The sequence below is a fragment of the Cheilinus undulatus genome, linkage group 1 (genome assembly GCF_018320785.1).
Source record: "Cheilinus undulatus linkage group 1, ASM1832078v1, whole genome shotgun sequence".
Classification (NCBI taxonomy): Eukaryota; Metazoa; Chordata; class Actinopteri; order Labriformes; family Labridae; genus Cheilinus; species Cheilinus undulatus.
In genome coordinates, this window is record NC_054865.1 from 15,497,129 (window position 1) to 15,516,688 (window position 19,560).

General features: G+C 38.5%; 1 protein-coding gene across 5 annotated transcripts in view; it reads right to left on the minus strand.

The window, feature by feature from the left end:
• The window catches only part of LOC121507593 (multiple C2 and transmembrane domain-containing protein 2-like), a 99,085-nt gene that overhangs the window by 28,959 nt on the left and 50,566 nt on the right, over window positions 1–19,560 (minus strand). For all 5 annotated transcript variants that reach the window (XM_041784022.1, XM_041784021.1, XM_041784024.1 and 2 more), the window contains 8 exons: window positions 15,887–16,057; window positions 10,948–11,078; window positions 10,126–10,312; window positions 8,121–8,214; window positions 7,921–8,023; window positions 5,448–5,550; window positions 5,163–5,264; window positions 4,991–5,065 (listed from right to left, as the gene is read on the minus strand). In XM_041784022.1, the coding sequence (XP_041639956.1) occupies window positions 4,991–5,065; window positions 5,163–5,264; window positions 5,448–5,550; window positions 7,921–8,023; window positions 8,121–8,214; window positions 10,126–10,312; window positions 10,948–11,078; window positions 15,887–16,057 (966 nt within the window). The remainder of the gene's footprint in view (window positions 1–4,990; window positions 5,066–5,162; window positions 5,265–5,447; window positions 5,551–7,920; window positions 8,024–8,120; window positions 8,215–10,125; window positions 10,313–10,947; window positions 11,079–15,886; window positions 16,058–19,560) is intronic.

Here is a 19,560-nt window from a genome sequence, read left to right on the forward strand (position 1 = left end):
CAGTGACCTCTGATCCTTGCCCTCTTTACACTTGGATGCTTGAAATGTTTAATGTTATGGGTTTCAGGGCCGTCATTATTTTCACTGCCACTATAAATCTGCCGCTGTACATCATAATGAAGAAAAATCTCTTCTGACCTATAAATGGTGGGAAAAAATTGAAAATGTGCAACTTTTTAGAGTTACAAAAAAAGCACAGCGTCCTATTTATATCCTAGTAATCTTCCCTAATCTGAAAAACCAAAAGAAACCAGTGAACTACTCAATAAATCATCTGTTGTCTAACTTGTCACTCCATAAAGTGCTTTTCTACTTTTCAGAAGTATGAAAGTCTTCAGCCACCATAACATTTTTAAAAACATAATTCATCAAACATCTGAAGAAAATCTGTCCAACTTGCAAAAAAGGGGTACGTATTTGCAAAGTTTCAGTACTAGACCTTCGTCAGGCTAGTATTGAAATGTTGTAAATAAAAACCCTTTATTGCAAGTTGAACGGTGTGCAAGAGTCTCCTTTAAGTTGTTTGCTGAACACCTTGCCCACTGATGCACCTGTCCTAAGAAATAGATGTGGAGAGTGATTCTTTCATTGAAAACTGTAATCCATGCCATTTGTTCTGTAACATAAATGACTGTGTAAGATTGTTTCTAAGCATAACAACAATCTCAAGCAGGCCGTTTTTCTTGCTTGTGGAGAAAAATAGCAGACGAAACCCTGACGGTCAGTGCTGACCTACACAGAGGTCTGGCACAAATAGCATAGAGACACTATGTTATCGCTGGAACAGAGAGACAAATAAAAGACAGCCTGCATTTAAAGAAGAGCTCTGTTAGTGCTATAGAAACCTGGTATGATGTACTAGAGTAGTGGTTTTCAAAGTGTGAGGTGGGCCTCCCCTGGGAGGTGCAACAGGACTTCAGTGGAGGCACAGAACCATAAACCACACAAAGGTGATTTGCTTTGCTAACTCCTGCTGTGCACAGGGAAAATTAGACAATTATCGTTAATGTAGAGTTGACAATTAAAGTTGGGATTTTCCTGCATTGGTACTGATGATGCAAATGGCCACATTGTTTAATCAGCAAAGATGTACACATTAAAGACAGCATTAGGCTGTGTAAACCCTGGGGTCATATTGAGACAAAAGCACTAAGTCTAGTGACCAAACCAGGGGATTTTTTTGAGAAGAAGTAAGAGGAATTTTAGACACTGAAGGTAACTGAGAATCAGCCTGTATGAGTGCAGGTTTTTTGCACCAACAATGATCAAAAGTGATTACGAGGCAAGGCTGAAGGTAGAGGATGATCTGTTGTTATGCAACCCTGCATTAACTGCATATATGCTAACTCATAGTTCCCACTAAATAAGAGTGTAGAGCATTAAAATCAGGTCTTATTGGCAATAAGTTCATCACTGAAACTAATTAGCTGACTGCCTTGGAGAGATGTATGTTTAAAAAAATATGCTGAACAAAATATAAAAATGTAAAAAAAAAAGCTTAAAAAAGAAACATAAATGTTTGATAATAAAGTTGTTAAAATCATATTTTTTTTATGGTGGTGGGGGTCCAAGGAATAAATTATTTTCTCTTGAGGGAGGCTCACTTTCCAACACTTTGAAAACCCCTGTACTAGAGGATTATTGGAAAAAAAACTTTAAGCTAGTCCCTTCATAGGAGTTTAACATGTGGTACATGCAAAGTAAGGTCACCCTCAATACTAAATTTGGCCTTGGAAACCACTTTAATGTGAAAATTGTGGTCTTTGTTAATTGTGTGTACTTATTATTGTAGTTTTTATTTTACATAAGACACTGGTGGTCATTAAAACTTTACCAACAGTATGAGGTCTGTGGTGGCAAAGCATTGATGGTGTACTTAGTGTAGATTGCTGAGAATAAAAATAAATTTAAAAAAACTTTATCATCAGACATTGAAAACATTTAAGGGGGTCTGAATACTTTCTGAATGCACGGTAAAACTTACAAAAAAAAAAACTCTTTTAAAAACCCATTTGAAACAAACTGCAGCCATAAAAAAAGCAAGATTGTTAAAGCAACAACTGATAAAACCAAGTGTTGTATAGAGTTTGTTTTATGTTGTTCAGAGTGGTTACTGCAGAGGAAATAAGCTATGTTTACAAAGGCCTTGATGTTCATGGAGAAAATAAAATGACATTATGAAACAATCTATAATATATTTCTGACTGAAGGTGGTTTAAACATCACATCGCCTGTTCCTGTGACATTATTTGTCTTTTTGGGCTCCTTCAGAATAGCAGGATGTTGGCTGTTGTTCACACCATCATGGTTGTGAGCTGCTTCTGTCATTCCTGTGTTTCTTTACAAGCTTTATCCAAACTGAGTCAATAAACTAAATATTTTTTCCTGCCTTCATACATGTTATAACAATAATTTTCTAAATAGGAGCTAAACAGTAGATAAACTGTGCATATTAATCAATTGTTAAAGGAGGTTGTCACCAGCACATATTATTCTAAGGAGTGAAGAATGACTGCTCTATGTAACTGTGTGCTAGTGAAAAACCAATACTATGATAACCCCAGAGCTGAATGGTATATTGTTTAACAGCCAGGGTGGGGATGTGCACATGGCAGGACCTGCAATACTAGTCATGTGACCTCAAGCACATCATGCCAACACGTCTGTGCTGTTTAATGCAACCCAAAATGTAAATTTTATCGATTTTGCGACTAATTTTCAATAAAAATCAGTCTGAAATCACCATCAGCAGTCAGAACTGAACACAGGGCATGCAGAATCTGTGTTAATCCTTCCAGTACATTCAGGCTACAGGCGACGCTGCCTCTGTCAGACACACCGGCATTGAGCAGGTAGATGCTGAACTATGCAAGGTCCATCTTGCGTGAGCGCTTTCACGCTATCAGCAGCACTTCTTCAGGTTCTCATTTATACATGGTCCATAAATGGCACAGACATGCCATCATACAATAATGAGGCTGATCTTGTCAACTAGATATTCACAAACTGTGAAAATTAAGGTTGATACTGATGTTTAGAACAACAATTTAATTTTCCATAACTTATTTGGTGTAAGACTCCTAGTATGCCAACATTCTCTCACACATTTGACCATGAATACAAAAAACCATGGGTGAGGGAAATATATTCATGCCGCATTATTTGGCTGATAGCCCACGTTGGTAAATAGTGCTGATATCAGCCAGTTCCAATGTTAAACTAATGCATCCCGACATCCAAATATAGACTAAACACAACTTTCATTGTTGTTGGAAATAGGTGATGGCATTAAAGCTGCACAGTAACAAGCAATAATCTTATTCTGCAAAGTGAATAAAGAAATGAGGGCTCCAACTTTTCCTCCTCTATTCCTCCTTCTTCTTGTGTGTGTCAGAGCCACTTTCAGAGGGCTGATCCAGTGCTGGATGTTTTACCCTTTAATTTATCTTGTTAATCAATCATGGTTAATATAATTTGGCTTTGTGACAACAACAAAAATACCACAAAACCTTGTTAATGTCAAAATGAAAACAGATTTCTATGAAGTAATGTCAGTTACACAAAAATATGTAATATGAAATAAGTGACTGCATAAATATTCAACCACTTCAAGTCAGTATTTAGTAGAGTCACCTTTGGCTGCAATCACAGCACCGAGTGTGTGGATAGATCTCAGTCAGGCTTTCACATCTGGACACTAAAATTTTACTTGTTCTTCTCCATAAAACTGCCCAAGCTTGGTCAGACTGAACAGGGATCAGGCATGAACAGCCCTTTTCAAGTCAAGCCACAAATTCTCTATCAGATTGACTTTGCCACTCCAGAACATTCACCTTGTCATCTTTAAATCAATTCTGTGTAGCTTTCGCTCTAGGTGTTGGGTCATTGTCTTGCTGGGAAATCAATCTTCTCCCAAGCCTTAGTTCTCTTGCGGACTGAGTAAGATTGTCCTCCAGCTTTTCTATATTTTGCTGCATTCATTTCACCCTCTACCTTTACAAGCCTTACAGGGCTGGCTGTTGGGAAGCATCCCCACAGCATGATGCTGCCACCACAGTGCTGCACAGTGGGGATGGTGTGTTTGTGGTGATGTACAGGGTTGAGTGTCCGCCACACACAGTGTATTCTGATGGCTAAAAAGCTCCATTTTGGTCTCATTAGACCAAAGAACTTTCTTCCACTTGACCATGGAGTCTGCCACAGGCTTTCTCTCTGCCACTCTCCTATAACGCTTTGACTGGGCAACAATTGTTGAAAGCAAAGTCTCCCATCTCAGCTGCTGAAGCTTGTAACTACGTCAGAGTAGTCACAACCAGCCTCTCTCACCAGTCTCCTTCTTGCACAGTCACTCAGTTTGTGAGGACAGCCTGATCTAAGTAGATTTACACATGTGCATTTCCTTCCATGTATCCATCCCTTGGCTTATACTTTTCAATAACCTTTTCTCTAAGTTGCTTGGAGTGTTCTTTTGTCCTTATGGTGTAATGGTAGCCAGGAATACTGATTAACCAGGGACCTGGACCTTCCGGACACAGGTGTCTTTATACTACAATCTCAGACACATTCACTGCACTCAAGTGATCCTCATTTCACTAATTATGAGACTACTAGCACCAGTCGGCTGGACCTCTAATGTATTAGGTCAGTCATATTTCACATTCCATTTATTTTTTTAATTGACAGCATAAGTCTGTTTTCACTTTGACATTAAGGAAGTTTAATTATTGATTTATAAAACAAATAAAAGGGTAAAACATCCAAGGGGGTGAATACTTTTTAAAAGCATTGTATCTTAATTTGGCTTATTTCTTAATTTATTAAAAAAGAAAATCAGCATAAATAACACAGAAATTAAAGACATTGCAACATCCATTTTTTCTGATATCCTTCAGCCCTAGTCAGGTGTTTGCCAAAAATGTATTTTACTGAATTGTATCGTTGATTATAAGTCCTTTATTTTTAGAGTTAATAATTCAGTGCTGCTTCAAACCTTTTTGGAAAACTTGGGGTTATCCTCCATGAATGTCCTCTCTCTGGGCTGGAACGTTCTGATACTCGCTCTGACCTGATGAGAAAACATCAGTAAATGATGAGAAGCGGACAGAATCAGGCCTTTCTTTCAGAGCTGTCGTGTCCTCTTTACGAGCTGAACTTTTACTCACAGGGTTAAAAATAACCTCGAGCTCCAGAGTGATGCTCCCTTTCGACAGCCCGCCTAGGTCCTCTTTCTTCAGCGGGTAGGTGATCTGCTGTCCCCTGCGGATCTGTGGGACAGAAAGGGCATCAGGTGGTGAACTCAGACATGCACCTGACCATCAGTCAAGCTGGATTACATCTTAGCAAGTCCTCAACCTGCAGGAGTGTGATCGCCCTCTTCACTTTAATTTACACTAGGAGTGGTAATAGATTAGTCTATACAATGGACTCCTGGAGAGGTGTGTGCGTACCGAGAGCAGAGGAATGGCGACTTTTCCCAGGAAGTCTGGCGCCTTGTCTCCATCCTCATCAAAGATGGTCACTACCAGAACATCATGAATGTCTTTGACAGGGCTGCAGGAACAAATAACAAGGTCAGATACTCCTTAAAATCAGGTTTAAATAACAAAACCCCATTTCCAAAAAGTTGGACCATTGTGTAAGATGTAAATAAAAGCAAAATGAGATGTTTTTCAATGAATTAAACCTAATATTTAATAAAAATGACACAAAGACAACATATTAAATGTTGAAACTATGGAAATGTTTTGCTCCTGTAAAAAATGCATGCTAATTGTGTTGCCAGTATGAAATAAAAAAGGCACAATTAGCATGCATTTTTTACAGGAGCAAAACATTAGAACGGTGATGATAAAACTTTAACAAACCGTATGCTTGCTTTTTGTTAACGAGTAGAGACAGGACTAAAAGGTTAGTGGTGCGCTGTCGGACATTCAAAAATCCATGATAATTTCTCCCACTGTGCATCTGATCTGTCTGTCAAAATACCAGCAGGAGACAGAAGTGCTGTGTGCACTGCCCAGCAAAGAGCAGGAGCCTACGTGAATACATGCTTGCATGTATGTGTGCAAGAAGCAGAGCTGCACACAGAGCCAGCTGATTAGATAACGACCCTTAACAAGCTAACGTTTGCCGGGCCACACAGTAAGTAATCTCTATTAACAGATTCTACATAGAAATCTAGAACCTGTACACAGGGGTCAGCATGGGAAGTGCTCTGGTTTCTGTTTGCAATACATTTGTTCAACTGTAATTACAAATATTGTACAAGCAGGATTTGGTGTGTGCAGAAGAAAAAGTCCATGTGAGGGTTAGAGTTCCAAAAGTCCTTTTTGCTTAGGAAGGTTCTTGATCGAGGGAAGCGGCCCGGAAGCATCAGAGCAGCAGAAATTATACGAGCAAAAAGGAGCTTCACTAATTCCTTTATTATCTCCTTTAGCAGAGGATACACTGGACCATCCTTCACCAAAGTGGAGAAGAAAAAGAGAAGAAAAACCAACAATTCTTTGTGTCAATTTCATATAAAATAATGCCCCTCATTTAAAGTCCATGTGAAGTGATTGTAAAAATAATAATCATTAGGTTTGCTGTCTGACAGGTCACTATATTATGAACCACCAAGACAAATTTCAGTCATGAAAAACATACGTTCAGAAAATCATGCTTCAATATCATGAAAAATGAGGCAGTAAAATCTGCTCTAGGATAGTGTGGGCATGGCGGTTTTATGAACTGTAGCCACGCCCTTTACGAGAAATATGATCCTCTAAAATTTTATGAAAAATACATCTAATCAGAGCATAGCTGCCTGGCTCTGTGCCAGAGCAGAAAAGGAATTGGGGATTAAATTTACTGTTTTCTGGCACAAATCTCTCCGCTATGATACTTCTAATGACCCGTGGGCCACTGTGGCTGATAGATTTGGGAAATTTACCTCACGATGAACAAAAACACAGCATGTAGCTGACTGTTAACTTTCAATGAAGGCAGTTATATCAGCAAACAAAAGACTATTAAGATTAACTGCTTAGTGATTTTATATCATTGTAGCCTCAGGGGGGCATGGTTATTTCCCATCAACACTGGTGATATCATGGGCTCAGATTCTTGCCATACCTAATTTAAACCAAGCCAGGAAAGAAACTGTCTAAATCAAAAATATACACAGATCTCAGTGTTTTCCCCTGTTTACAGCAACCTTATTACAATATATCAAGTGTGTAAATCCACACTCAGTAACCCATCATGACAAAGTAAAAACAGAATTTTAGAACATTTTAAACCTATTTAAAAAAAAGCTGATACATCACATTTCCATAAATAATTCCACTAATTTTAAGTAGTACCTTGCTGCTGTTATCAAAAACAGTCTGTATTTAAAAAAAAAAAATACTGATGTAGTTTATAAATATCCCAGCAGTGGCTGCACTTCCTCCAAAAGCTCAACCAGTTTGGGGTGTGCCGCAAACTAATGTTGGTGTTTTATCACTCCACGGTTGAATCTGTCCTGACCTTCGCCATTATCTCCTGGTTTGGTTTCCTCTTTTTAGGAGATAAAAAGAGGTTAGAACACATTGTTAAGGTTACCTGTAAAATGATTGGCATTAAATTTCCTGATTTTTTCTAACTTTTTACAAGAGGGTTTAGTCTACGGCTCAGGACATCAAAGAGTGTCCTGAGCGTCCTCTTCATGATGAATTTTTGAGCTCCATCCTCTGGCAGGAGCTTCAGATTACTGAAGGTCAAATCCAAAAGGATAAAACATTCTTTCATCCCTCAAGCCTTTACACAACTAAATTTGAAAATGAACAATCATGATGCACCATATCTTCACCATATTTCACACAATGCCCCAACTTTTTAGAAAATGTAAAAATGTAGGGGATAAAAAGACAAAGTGTGGTTAGAAAAAGAGGAACTCACAATGTGAAGGCTTTATTCCACTCTGGGTGGAGGCTCTTGTACACCGTGTGGGTCTGCAGTCTGTCATTGCCCAATTCGAGTACACAGAAGGGATCACTTTTACCTGCACATCACAACAACAAGAAAAAAAACTCTCACTCTGGGCTCCATCTGTCCTGTGACACAGAATAAATACAGATCTGAAATGTGCAGACACAAACCGTTTAAATCAGCTGCCAGCAGATCTGCAGCCTTGATAACCTTGATTTGAAGGAAACCAACATCACGCAGGTTTTTCAAGGACCTTTTCAAACTCTGTGAGGACAGAGGAGAAATGAAGAGTTAGACTTCAGTTCATTTAGACAACATAGAGTGAACAAACTAACTACAAGACTACACAATTGTTGTTATTTTTTATCCATTTTTTAAACTCTGAAATATTCTAATCCATTTAAATCCTCTGTGGGAAAAACCCAGTTAAATTAAGTGATAACAGCTGACAAGGTTGCTAAAAAAATCTTTGGTCTTCTACAGGAGCATATACCATTATTTCACACTCTGGTAGCTCAGGTTAAGCCTACTTTTAATCGTTGTGACATTATGGTTAATATCAGGCTCTATTATGGTTAATGTAAGGCTCTGGCTGATGGGGTAGTAGAAAAGAGTAAGCAGACATGTTGTATCCCTCCTCTCAACCTCTGAAGGCCCTTTTATGAATTCCCAGGGTAGATTCACCTCAACTGAAAATCTGGCGTTTAGCTACTCTTTAAGTTGCAGAAGATAAATGGACCCTGTCAGACTTTTCCTTCTCTCCAGGAAACATTTCAGACAACTTGGGTTTAGAAATAAACCCTGTTTAGGACTCTGATCTTTATGAGTCTAAATCAAACTAAAAGTTGCATTCTGTTCAGAGTTTTCTAAGACAAAGGAAACCTGTGGGGTCTGATACAAGTCATAAGATGTTCTTTGTAGCACAGTCACAAATTCATATCCATTTTCCTCTAAAAATCATCTGTTTGCTAGAGAGACCAGGGTTACAGCTGGACCTCTTTTCAATGTTTTTACATTCTTTGGCAAACTCTTCTGTAACGATGGCTTCTCTCCTTATTTAGATATCTGTGCTGCACAGCTAAGTCCTGACATAATACTGATGGAATTCCTCACTAAATGACCTTGTGGCTGATGTCATGGCTTATGTAACATTGAATAAGGAGATTTTATCTCAGAGATAGAAGAGATGAATCAGAAATCTTCAGACCAGTTTACACCTGGTGAACCTAGATCTGACTGAATGCTGGGACCCAAGGGTGCTGGTTTGGTTCAGTAGGTAGAGCAGGTGCCTCATATGCAGAGGCTATTGTCTTTGATGCTTTGGCTCAGGTTCAACAGACCTCAGCTCTTTCATGCATGTCTTCTTGACAGGGCTGCTCCTGGGGAACTAGGTAGAATTTTCTGTAAAGCCTTTATCTAATGTTAAAACAGCTCTCCAGATATACTCAAGGGAGCATTATTATACTGGGGTGAAGTTGATCAGTATGAAAAGCTGGATGATCATTTAACAACAGTAAATTTATTATTTAGATACCATCCTGATGAATAGGAAAAAATCATGTGATGTGCAAACATAACAGGACCCCCATAGTGAATAGGCTCTGCACACAACAGTGTTAATTTTGTTGACTAAAAATGTTTGTGACAGCCTTTTCATCCATGACAAAAACTAGACTAAGACTAACAAAAAAGATTTGTGATGACTAAAACTGACAAAAAGTAAGTTTAGTTTTCATCAAGATGACTAAAACTAGACTAAAATGTAATGTAGTTTTCATTGGACATTCAAAACCCATAATATTTCTCCACTGTGGGTACATCTGTCAAAAAACAATGCAAAAATGTTTTGAGTTTTCATTGAATAAAACTAAAATGGATTTCATTTAAAGACTAAAACTAAGACTAAAATTAAAAAATAGCTGCCAAAATAAACACTGGCACACAAGCCCGCTCTCTCTTCCCCACGTTTCCCTACTCTCTTACTAAAAGCAAAAAGGCAAAATAATAAAAAAAAGAAGAATGAGTCTTTCATCAGATTCAGACTGAGTTTGAACTGAGGGCTTTTTCTATCTTAATAACAATTTTTAAACGACTTGTGGTTTAGCTAAATTTTCCTGATGAAGTGACGCCACAGGACAGTAAAACTATAATAACTACAGTAGTGCAGGTACTGACGTAGGTGTCGAGCTGGTTCTGTAGCTCACGAGGCTCACTGAGCGGAGCGGAGCAGAGATCGGAGATGGAGATGCCGCTGCACGTGTTCAGCGTGAGCAGGAAGATCAGGCGTCCTCTCCCGTTGTCCAGAGTATGTGTGAACAGCTGCCTTTGATCATAAGGAACCTTGGACAGGTTGATTTCACACCTGCACATAAACATAAATACAGAGGCCTTTAGATTAGGACCCTGACAATTACACAGAATAGAGGGGTAAGCACTGATGTCACTCTGAGCGCAGGAAATGGATGAAAAGGGAAGGAAACAGTTATAACCACTTTAATTAGGGATATTTGAACTCAACAGAGATCTATACTGTCTTCTGAAGACACAGCAGATCATTAAGACTGATATGACATCACAAATCCGAGTGTCCTGAGAACTCTGGAGAACTCGGGCCATGCACAACTATGGGACTGTTGTATGAGCACAAGTTTTGGCCGTGTGTCATAAACGTTTCAGTGGCACAGCAAATGCTGACATTAGACCACCGCTGTTTAAGAGTTGGATGCAGTCAGTCTGAGCAGAGGCAGGGATAAAACAATCATCAGAGGGAGGGAATCAGAAGCAGAAGTGGGGGAAATCCCCACCATCCCCCCTGCAATTCATACCCTGTTCATCCCTACTTTAATTTATAGTAGATGTGGCTGTAGAAGACTCATGGTGCCTCTTAGGTACTTACGGAAACTTTTTTCTGAAACAAAAAACAAATGGCACATAGACAAGCATGGTCATAGCCAAACTCATGCACAATAACAGAGGTACAAAGCCACGCATGCTTACGATCCCCAGCACTCCTCAGTCCTCCGTCCCTCCTTGCACCAGAGCTCCACCTCCAGGATGTCTGAACCATCCATGAACTGGTTAAATGTGAACCTCTCTCTCCACTGAGGGTTGGACACTCTGCCCTGAGTCTAAATAAGGAAAAAAGACCCATAAAATATTACAACCAAATAACAAATATTTATTTGCATGTACTCTGTCAGCTGATAAAAGCATTTCAAAATAAAATAACACTGTCAAAAAACACAGAAACTCTTATTATCCTGGTACCTTACAATTATGATCTGCTTTCTGTGCTTTACCGATCAATTCTGTGTCAGACAAGAAGCAGAATTTTCCATTAAGACAGGACAATTATTAACCATCTCTGCTGGCAGCCTGAGTTTATGCAAAGACAATGGACGCAGTGGCAGTGTAGCTCATTAGCATGTGCTGCAGCTTTGATGTGTAATGGATGATGCTGCAGAATAACAGGATAATCATCAGTGACAGCAGCCACAGAGCCAGCAGTGCACAAAAATGAGCATCATCACTGCCAGACGTCATGCAGCTGCCAGGATGAGCCGGATTTACGGCTCAGGCATTTCCTGTCTCATACCAAAAATCCACTTATCTTATTTTGAACTCATTCATTAATTTTAGGTCACCCATTGACACAAAATCAGCGATGGAAAACATACGAGAGAAATTAAATATGTGGTGTGTTTACTTAGTTCTGCAGTGTGAGAAACACCCAGCTTTCATGAATTTAGGGTCATACAACATTTACTTTTGCAGAAGCATGTATTTCATAATGTTGACTTCTAAAATTCCAAGGCAGTTTTAAATTACTGATAAATGGGTATAGAATACTGAGCACCCATGTTTTTTTTAAATAAATGACTGAGTTTAGTTAACCTTCACTCCAATATCAATGTTTCCTGCCAGCCCCTAGGGAAAATTGACAGCAAATGCATCTGAGGAGGTGATAAAAATTACATCAATCAGAATAAGACCAGAGTTTACACATAGCAGTGACAAGAAGATAAAGACCAAATGTTGCGTCACCTGCCATTTCTTTGTCGTCCACTTTATATTATGCCTTGCCTCCTCTAGCCCCCACCCCCAAAGTCTCCCACAGTGAGTTGCATGTGTTAGTCAGTTCAGGAAGATCAGAGGGGGAGTCTTTATTGAAATGAATAATCACATGAAAATATGCAATATGCAGAATGCTGGAGGCTTGCACTTGTTTTTCAAGTCTTTTGAAGTTGCAGGAGTCTATTAAATTACTGAGCATCATTTATAGGCCATACCAACAACTTTGCACAGACTTGTGCCTGTTTCGGACTGGGTGCATGTTTTGCTGCATGAGTGTGTTTGCTCCAACCCGCACTGTCACAGCTTTGATACCAGGCGCATGTGTGCTGCTTGTTGGCTTTGTCTCTTCCTCCTCCTGTCTTTCTTCAGGAGTAATAAATTGGTAAATCTCCCTAGAGGTGACATTGTATCACTGAAATGAGATGAGGAATGTTCAGGAAATAAAGCATTCTGAACATGTGAATTTCTCCACAGACATGCTAGACTGGGCTCTTACTATGAACGTACAAATGGGAAATAACTTGTTTCTTTTGCCTGTGACACGTTTTATCGATGTCGAAGCAGAACGCTTCACCAGTAGCTGTTATTAACAACTTTATTAGACTGGCCCATTTCAGATAATTGCCTTCATCTACAGACACTGCAAACATACTTTACCATTGTGACAAACATATTCTAAAACAAGGTCAAACTGGCTTTCTATTTATAATATTCCAGTCTGTTTAAGCCAAAAGATGAACACAGAAAAAAATAGGAAAGACTTCTATACTTCCGATTCTCTGTATGTGGGAGGCATCATGTCTGGAAGATGCGGCATTCATAGGAAGTCTGAAAGTCCTGAATAACATGCGAGCCAAATTGAAAACAAGCCGTGTTATTAGCAAGATCTCATGTACCCGGTCTGAAACTGATCTTAGACCTTACATCATATAGGTATAAAGGAGACCTAATCTAGTCACTTTAACTGGTTACATACGGCAGCAATGTCTCAAAATGCCCTGTAAAGGTCACTCCTTTGTATACCAGTTGTGAATACCCCCAATTTTATTATAACTCATATCTATTCTTTTACCGTTTTCATTAGAATTTTTGTATTCACTACCTCTTTGTGTGCTTTACAGAACATGATAGACACACAACATATCAAATTTAAAAACTGCATATTCAATGTTGTTTATGCACCAGCTTGATGCATAAAACCTGATTAAAAGCAGATACTTCTTTATAGAACATTATATTCAACCCCCTACATAAAGTCAGGAAAAAGCCCTCCAGTAAAAATCTGTTTTTAAAATGACTTAGAGGAAAGAAGAGTGTCAGCCACCGTGGTTTCCTCAGGTAGGTTGTTCCAGAGCCTTGACGGAAGATGCTATGCCCCCCCTTAGCTTTCAGCCGAACTTCTGGTAAAAATAAAGATCTTTGCCTGAGGATCTCAGTGTGTGTGCAGGAGGACAGGGAGATGGGAGGTTGGTGAAGTAACTGGGACAGAGACACTTTAAAGTGGTCAACAAAATCTTAAAATTTATCCTAAAATGTACTGGCAGCCAATGTAAAGATGCTGTAACAGGTGTAATGTGCTTGTACTTCTTAGTTCTGGTTAAAATCTTGGCAGCAGAGTTATGCACCATCTGTAGCCTGCCCAGGGATTTGTGGTTAAGAACTGCTGTTGCAATAATCAAGCCTTGAAGAAATGACAGCATGTAAAACTGTCTCTGTATCTTTAAAAGTTAAAAATGACGGAATCTTTGAAATATTTTTGAGGTGATAAAAACGCAAATGTAAATGTCAATATAAACATGGTATCATCTGCCTGCCTGTCCAAGACTCAACTGACTGCAGTTTCAGATTTAGATCAATCAAATGTTGCATTTGAAACCAGAGAAAATACAAATGTTAAGAGAAAACAAAAGGGGAAATTCTACCAAATTAGGCAATTTTAGAAACACAACTACTCCCTCTTCTCTTTTTCTGCATCTTTCTCACTAGCATTGGTTATGAACTGAGACACTTTTTTTTCTAAACATACATGTTGTATGTGTTGTGACAGGTATGTGTCCTGTTAAATATTACAGATGATTGTAAAGCTCAAGAAAAGTAATAGAAATTAACCATTAGGTCTAATTTTAATTTGATCCAGTAGATATTAAATTAGAACAAGAGCTGTTGTCTGCTTGAGATTTTTTTCCTGTTTTCCTTTTTTCTCCCCTTTACATTTATTTTCTTTCACTAATAGTTTACTTTGCTGTCCCTGCTAATATCACACATAGTTGAAGTCTTGTTATGCCAATATGAGTCTGGTCTGCTCAACATTCCTGCCCTTCGTTAGAGAACGTTATTTTCACCACTGTAATGGCACTAAATACTGCTGGTGCTGTAGTCATGGTGATGAACGGAGGTCTTTATTATAATAGGATAAATTCTTTATTATAAAACTGATGATAACACTGATCTATAATAGGGCTGTCACGATATCAGATTTTCACTTCACAATTATCATGGGCAAAAAATGTCACGATAACGGTATTATCACGATTTCAGTAAAAGAAATTAAATAATAATGGGACAATTAATCAAATTGATCTTTAACTTTATTTATGTTGTGTTCTCTCTTTTGGTAGATGAATTACACTCAAAATACCTGTCTAAGGAGGTACTGCAGCTGCTGTGTCATTGAGGAGGGTCAGTGTTTGTGTGTGAGGAGGAAGGGGGAAGGGAGACGAAGCAGGGTGGAAGAAAACAGGGGCGGATGTAGAAACAAACTGTTGAAGTGGCACTGAATCATTTACACGACATTATCATATGCACATTTTTAACATGATATTGAAATTTTATTTTTTAATACCACGATTATCATCAAAATCGGTATATCGCGACAGCTCTAGTCTATAATAATAGGCCACTTCAGTTATGACTTGGCACTCTACAAACAAAGACTGATTGATATTAGTGTAATCATGATTCTGTAGATCATCTAGACCAGTGGTTCTCAAGTGGTGGGCCAGGACCCAAAAGTGGGTTGTGAAACTCTTAGCAGTTGGTCTCGAAAAAGTGCCCGGAAAAAAAATAGTGCAGAAAAGTCTATAAAGTATGGAAGCCATAAGTCAACACAGATCCATCCTTTTATTTTACTTTCTTTTCCTTTGATAAAGAACACATTTCAGTCTCCAAACTCATTTTCTCATGATTTTGAGTTATTTATCTGATTTTCTTGGAATAATAATGCTGTTTTTTTTCAAGATAATGTAATTCCTCACAAATTTACAAAATTGCATGCTGTCCAAGGAAAATGGAGAAAAAATAAAATGTATGCATGCATGATTTATGTATCTATGCATGTTTTTTAGATATACTGAAGCAATTTAATAATAAAAAAAAAAAAATTTGGGTAGTGACTCCTGATAAAGGTGTAGTGGTAGGTCCTGATGCTTGACCAGTTGAGAACCACTGTTCTAGACCTGCTGTCAATGATGTAACATTTGTAATGAGTTGGTTGAAATGAAACTAAAAACTGATCATCTAACATGTTATTTAACTCCTGGAACACATACTTGTATGTGAAATCTGTACTTTACTGGACTGCTTTACATATCAAAGTAAAAATAAATACATAAATTACATCAGTTTTGCAATGAAAACTGCAGATATGCATCGTTCAGTACTCATGGAAGGGCTAATGAAAATAATAATGGAAAAAGTGAATAAATAAATGTGTATATGATTGAGTAATAAAGGGAAAGAATCAGAGGAAAGGGATTAGGGGGTGACTAGGAGGTGGGAAGAATAATACGGAAAATTCAAAGAAGAGGAGGAGGGGAGAAGAGGAGAAGGAGGAGTTGAATAGGTCCAGTCCTCCAGCCAGTACCTTGCTTTTGTATCTCTGCTCTCCCAGTCTGAAACGAACAAAGAGTTGACCCCCCAGCGTGTCCAGCGGCAGCTCCTGACCCTCGACCAGAGTCACTGACACCACAGACGTCCAGAGCTGACTCTTCCTCAGCGTCTCTGACAGCCGAAAGCTCTGAGATGAGCCGCCCGACTGCAGGAGAGGGACATCAAACAAAGAGGAGAGAGGGGGGAGAAAAGGAACAGAGATCCATTCATAATACAAATAAAAATCTTTATACAAAAAATTCCTTTTACAAATAAATTTAATTGTCTTGCAATATTCAAGAAAAAATGCAAACCGATGTGTTAAATAGAGGGGACTCTACTTTGAAAAGGTCACTTAAACACCATTAACAGCTTAAATCAGATGCAAAGATGCTCTACGTCAGAGTTTTGTACCATCAGGGAGAATAAGAGATAGCACTATCTCTCTTCTGCAGTAAAAGAGCATAAAATTGTTCCCTAATTTCACTTAAAGATTAGCTAAAGCCTGACATCGCTACAATGCAGAGCCTATTCCTTGTCTCTATACAATAACAGGGAGCCATATTCTAACATAATTAGCTGAGCTTACATGAAGGCACGGCTCTGTGGGGAGATAAATTTAACCCAGATTCAATTAATGCAGATCAAGCTGACTATGTAGTCATGTCTGAGCATGTTCTCCCACATGCAAAGGCAGAACATTGAGTGTAACTGAATGCACAGTAAGGCAGAGTGTCTGAAGGAGCAGGGAAACATGCACTCAGTGGTCACTTTATTACGTCCATCTGTGCAGTAGCACAAACAAACTGCTAAAGACAGAATCATGTCATGGCTCATGGCTCCAACTGAATCTATCAGCATGCAGAGTTGGTTAGAAGTTTTTGGACTGGTCCCAGAAATAAGTGAAGATGTGCTGGTTTGAGCCCTGCTCACATTCACACACTCGTGCAACACAGAGGAGATGGTGTACAGATGGGATGAGAACAAAAACAAAGCATGCATCCAGCAGCTGCTCTGTGGGTGAGGAACACAACGACCAGACTCGATTCATGGTTACAGCTATTTTTAAATGTTTTTTTATTGTTCATTTTCTTTAAGGTCCTACACAGCTGTCTCTTCTTAAACAGCTAAACTCAAAACCTATCTATTGTCACTCCATGCATGAGCGCAGATGTGATAGATATTATAGTTGGTGTACGTGCACTTTTGCTTTTCTAGGTTTTTATTTGAGTTTCTTTATGTATGCTGTGTGCTGAGTCCAAAATTTACTGGATTAACGTTTTATTGATTTGATTCCTGTAACTCATTCATGGCTGTAGTTTAGACTTTTATCCTTGTATTCCTGTTTTAACAGTTGATGTACAGCACATTGAGCTTGTCTTACAGTAAAATATATCCTCTAAATAAAAAAAAAAAAAGCCATTGCTAGTTCAAGGTTAACAGTGAAGCCTTTGAAAAAGAGAAATATTAAACATCTGTATTTAAAAAGCTAAATAAATCAATAAGAAAGACCTTTGATAGTTTCGCTTGCTATGATTCGTAGCTCATGTGATGTTTTCAGGGATGCTCAATCAACTTTTCAAGGTGAGCGTCATATGTGTGCACAAATAGCCATATTTATTCACCCAGACTACACCAGAAACCTTTGCTGACAGCCCCTAAGTCAATTTGCATGAGAAGTATTAAGTAAAATTTACTATTAGCACAAGGGAATGAGATGTGTGATGTTTGCATCACACAATAGGTGAGTCTGGTGCAATTTTTCTGCACAGCACAAAGATGTTTCATTCTCTTTACTGCTCTCCAGTATGTTATTTTCCACATTCTTTGATACTCTCACTATAAAAAAAATCCACGTAGCACTGATATTCCAGACATGTTTCAGTATTTCTAAAGTTAAGCTGTACAAGGTACTTGGCAAAAGTAAAGCTTTAGAGATTTCAGTGTGCATCGTTTCTTTAAGAATGACAATGAAGCTAGGCTATACAGGGCTACTGATGAGTGCAGTTTCCCCGTGTAATTTAGCAAATTCAATATGATTATGGGCCTAAAAACAATGTTTTTGAAGTGTTTTATTTTGCACCCAGAAAGCCTCTGTGTTTGCCAGTGCAAGCTTTTGTTATCAGTTATGTGGCTTCCGCCCCAGCATATCCTATCAGCGGGTCAGCTGTCAAAACACCTTCAGGACATTTCTGATGCCTGCAGCCTGCACCACTCCCCATGCAGAGTTCCTGTCTCACTGAACACTGTTGTTTAACTGACCTTCTGCAGAAAAATAAATAAAATAGTGCCAAACACAAATGCCTTCTTGGTGAAAAATGAAACACTTCAAAAATTTGGTTTCAGAGTAAAATTGAGCAAACACTGCTTTTGGCCCAATTTTTCCTTAAACTCTCTGACGCAGAGTAACTGTACCTGTCTGTAGTGCTGTATAGCTTAGCTTCCCCAAGCGCGCCCTGTCTGAAGAGGTAATGCCCACTGAAATCATCGTAAGCTAAAGCCACTCCTTTGGCAAGAACTTCATACAACTCAACTTCAGAGATACAAAAACATCCCTTTGAAGCTAAAACTGCCATTATAGTGCTGGATTCTCTTTCTTCAGCCAACATTTCTGTGTTGTCATGTCTATGTCATTATCACTCCATCAGTAGGACAGTAAAAGTCTCCTGAAGTGAGTTTCACATGTCAACAAGCAGTTCAGGAGGATTTGAGGGGCAGCCTGTCCAGAAATGGTTAGGAGTGTGAAAAAGGCTATGGTTTCTAATATAAGCAAATTTTACAGAAATACTGCTATGGCTGACTTTGTGTGTAAGTTTAAGAGCCTGACTATCGTGGGATTTTTACAGATGACATTGATACTGATTGAAGATGAAAAACCTCCCAGTGAGCCCAAACTGAGCTGGAGAGAATAAATTTGGGGTTGATTTTACTATGCCAGTTGACTGTATATGAATATACAGTGCATTCATTAAGTATTCAGACACCCTTCACTTTTTCTAATTTTGTAATGATGCAGCCTGAAAGGAAGTTGGGGAATTTTTTTTTTATTCTCATTAATCTACACTCAATAACCAATGAGATAAAGTGAAAACAGAATTAGAAAAAAATGCAAATTCATTAAGAAAAAAAAAATTTTGAAATATCATATTGACCTTAGTATTCAGACCATTTGATCTGTGCCTGTCAACATTCCTGTCTCTGAGCTCTGCAGGCTGTTCCTCAGACCTCATGGCTTGGTTTCTGCTCTGATATTATTGTCAGCTGTAAGGCCTTCTATAGAGAGGTGTGTGCCTTTCCAAATCATGTCTAATCAGTTTAATTTACCACAGGTGGACTCAATCAAGGTGAAGAAACACCTAAGCAAAGGTCGAGAGAAATAGGAGGAACCTGAGCTAAATTTCAAGTGTTTTTTTAAAAGGTCTGAATACTTAATGTGATATTTCAGTTTTTTGTTTTTAATCAATTTGCAAAAAAAAATCTGTTTTCACTTTGTTTTGATGGGGTACTGAGTGTAGAGTGATGAGGATAAAAATGAATTTTTTCGACTGTAGCATCAGACTGTGACATTACAAAACTGAAAAAAGTGAAAAAAGTTTGAATACTTTCTGAACCCACTGTAAAAAGCTTTTCAATCTTAAAACATAACTTTAGTTTAGGGCATTATATGAT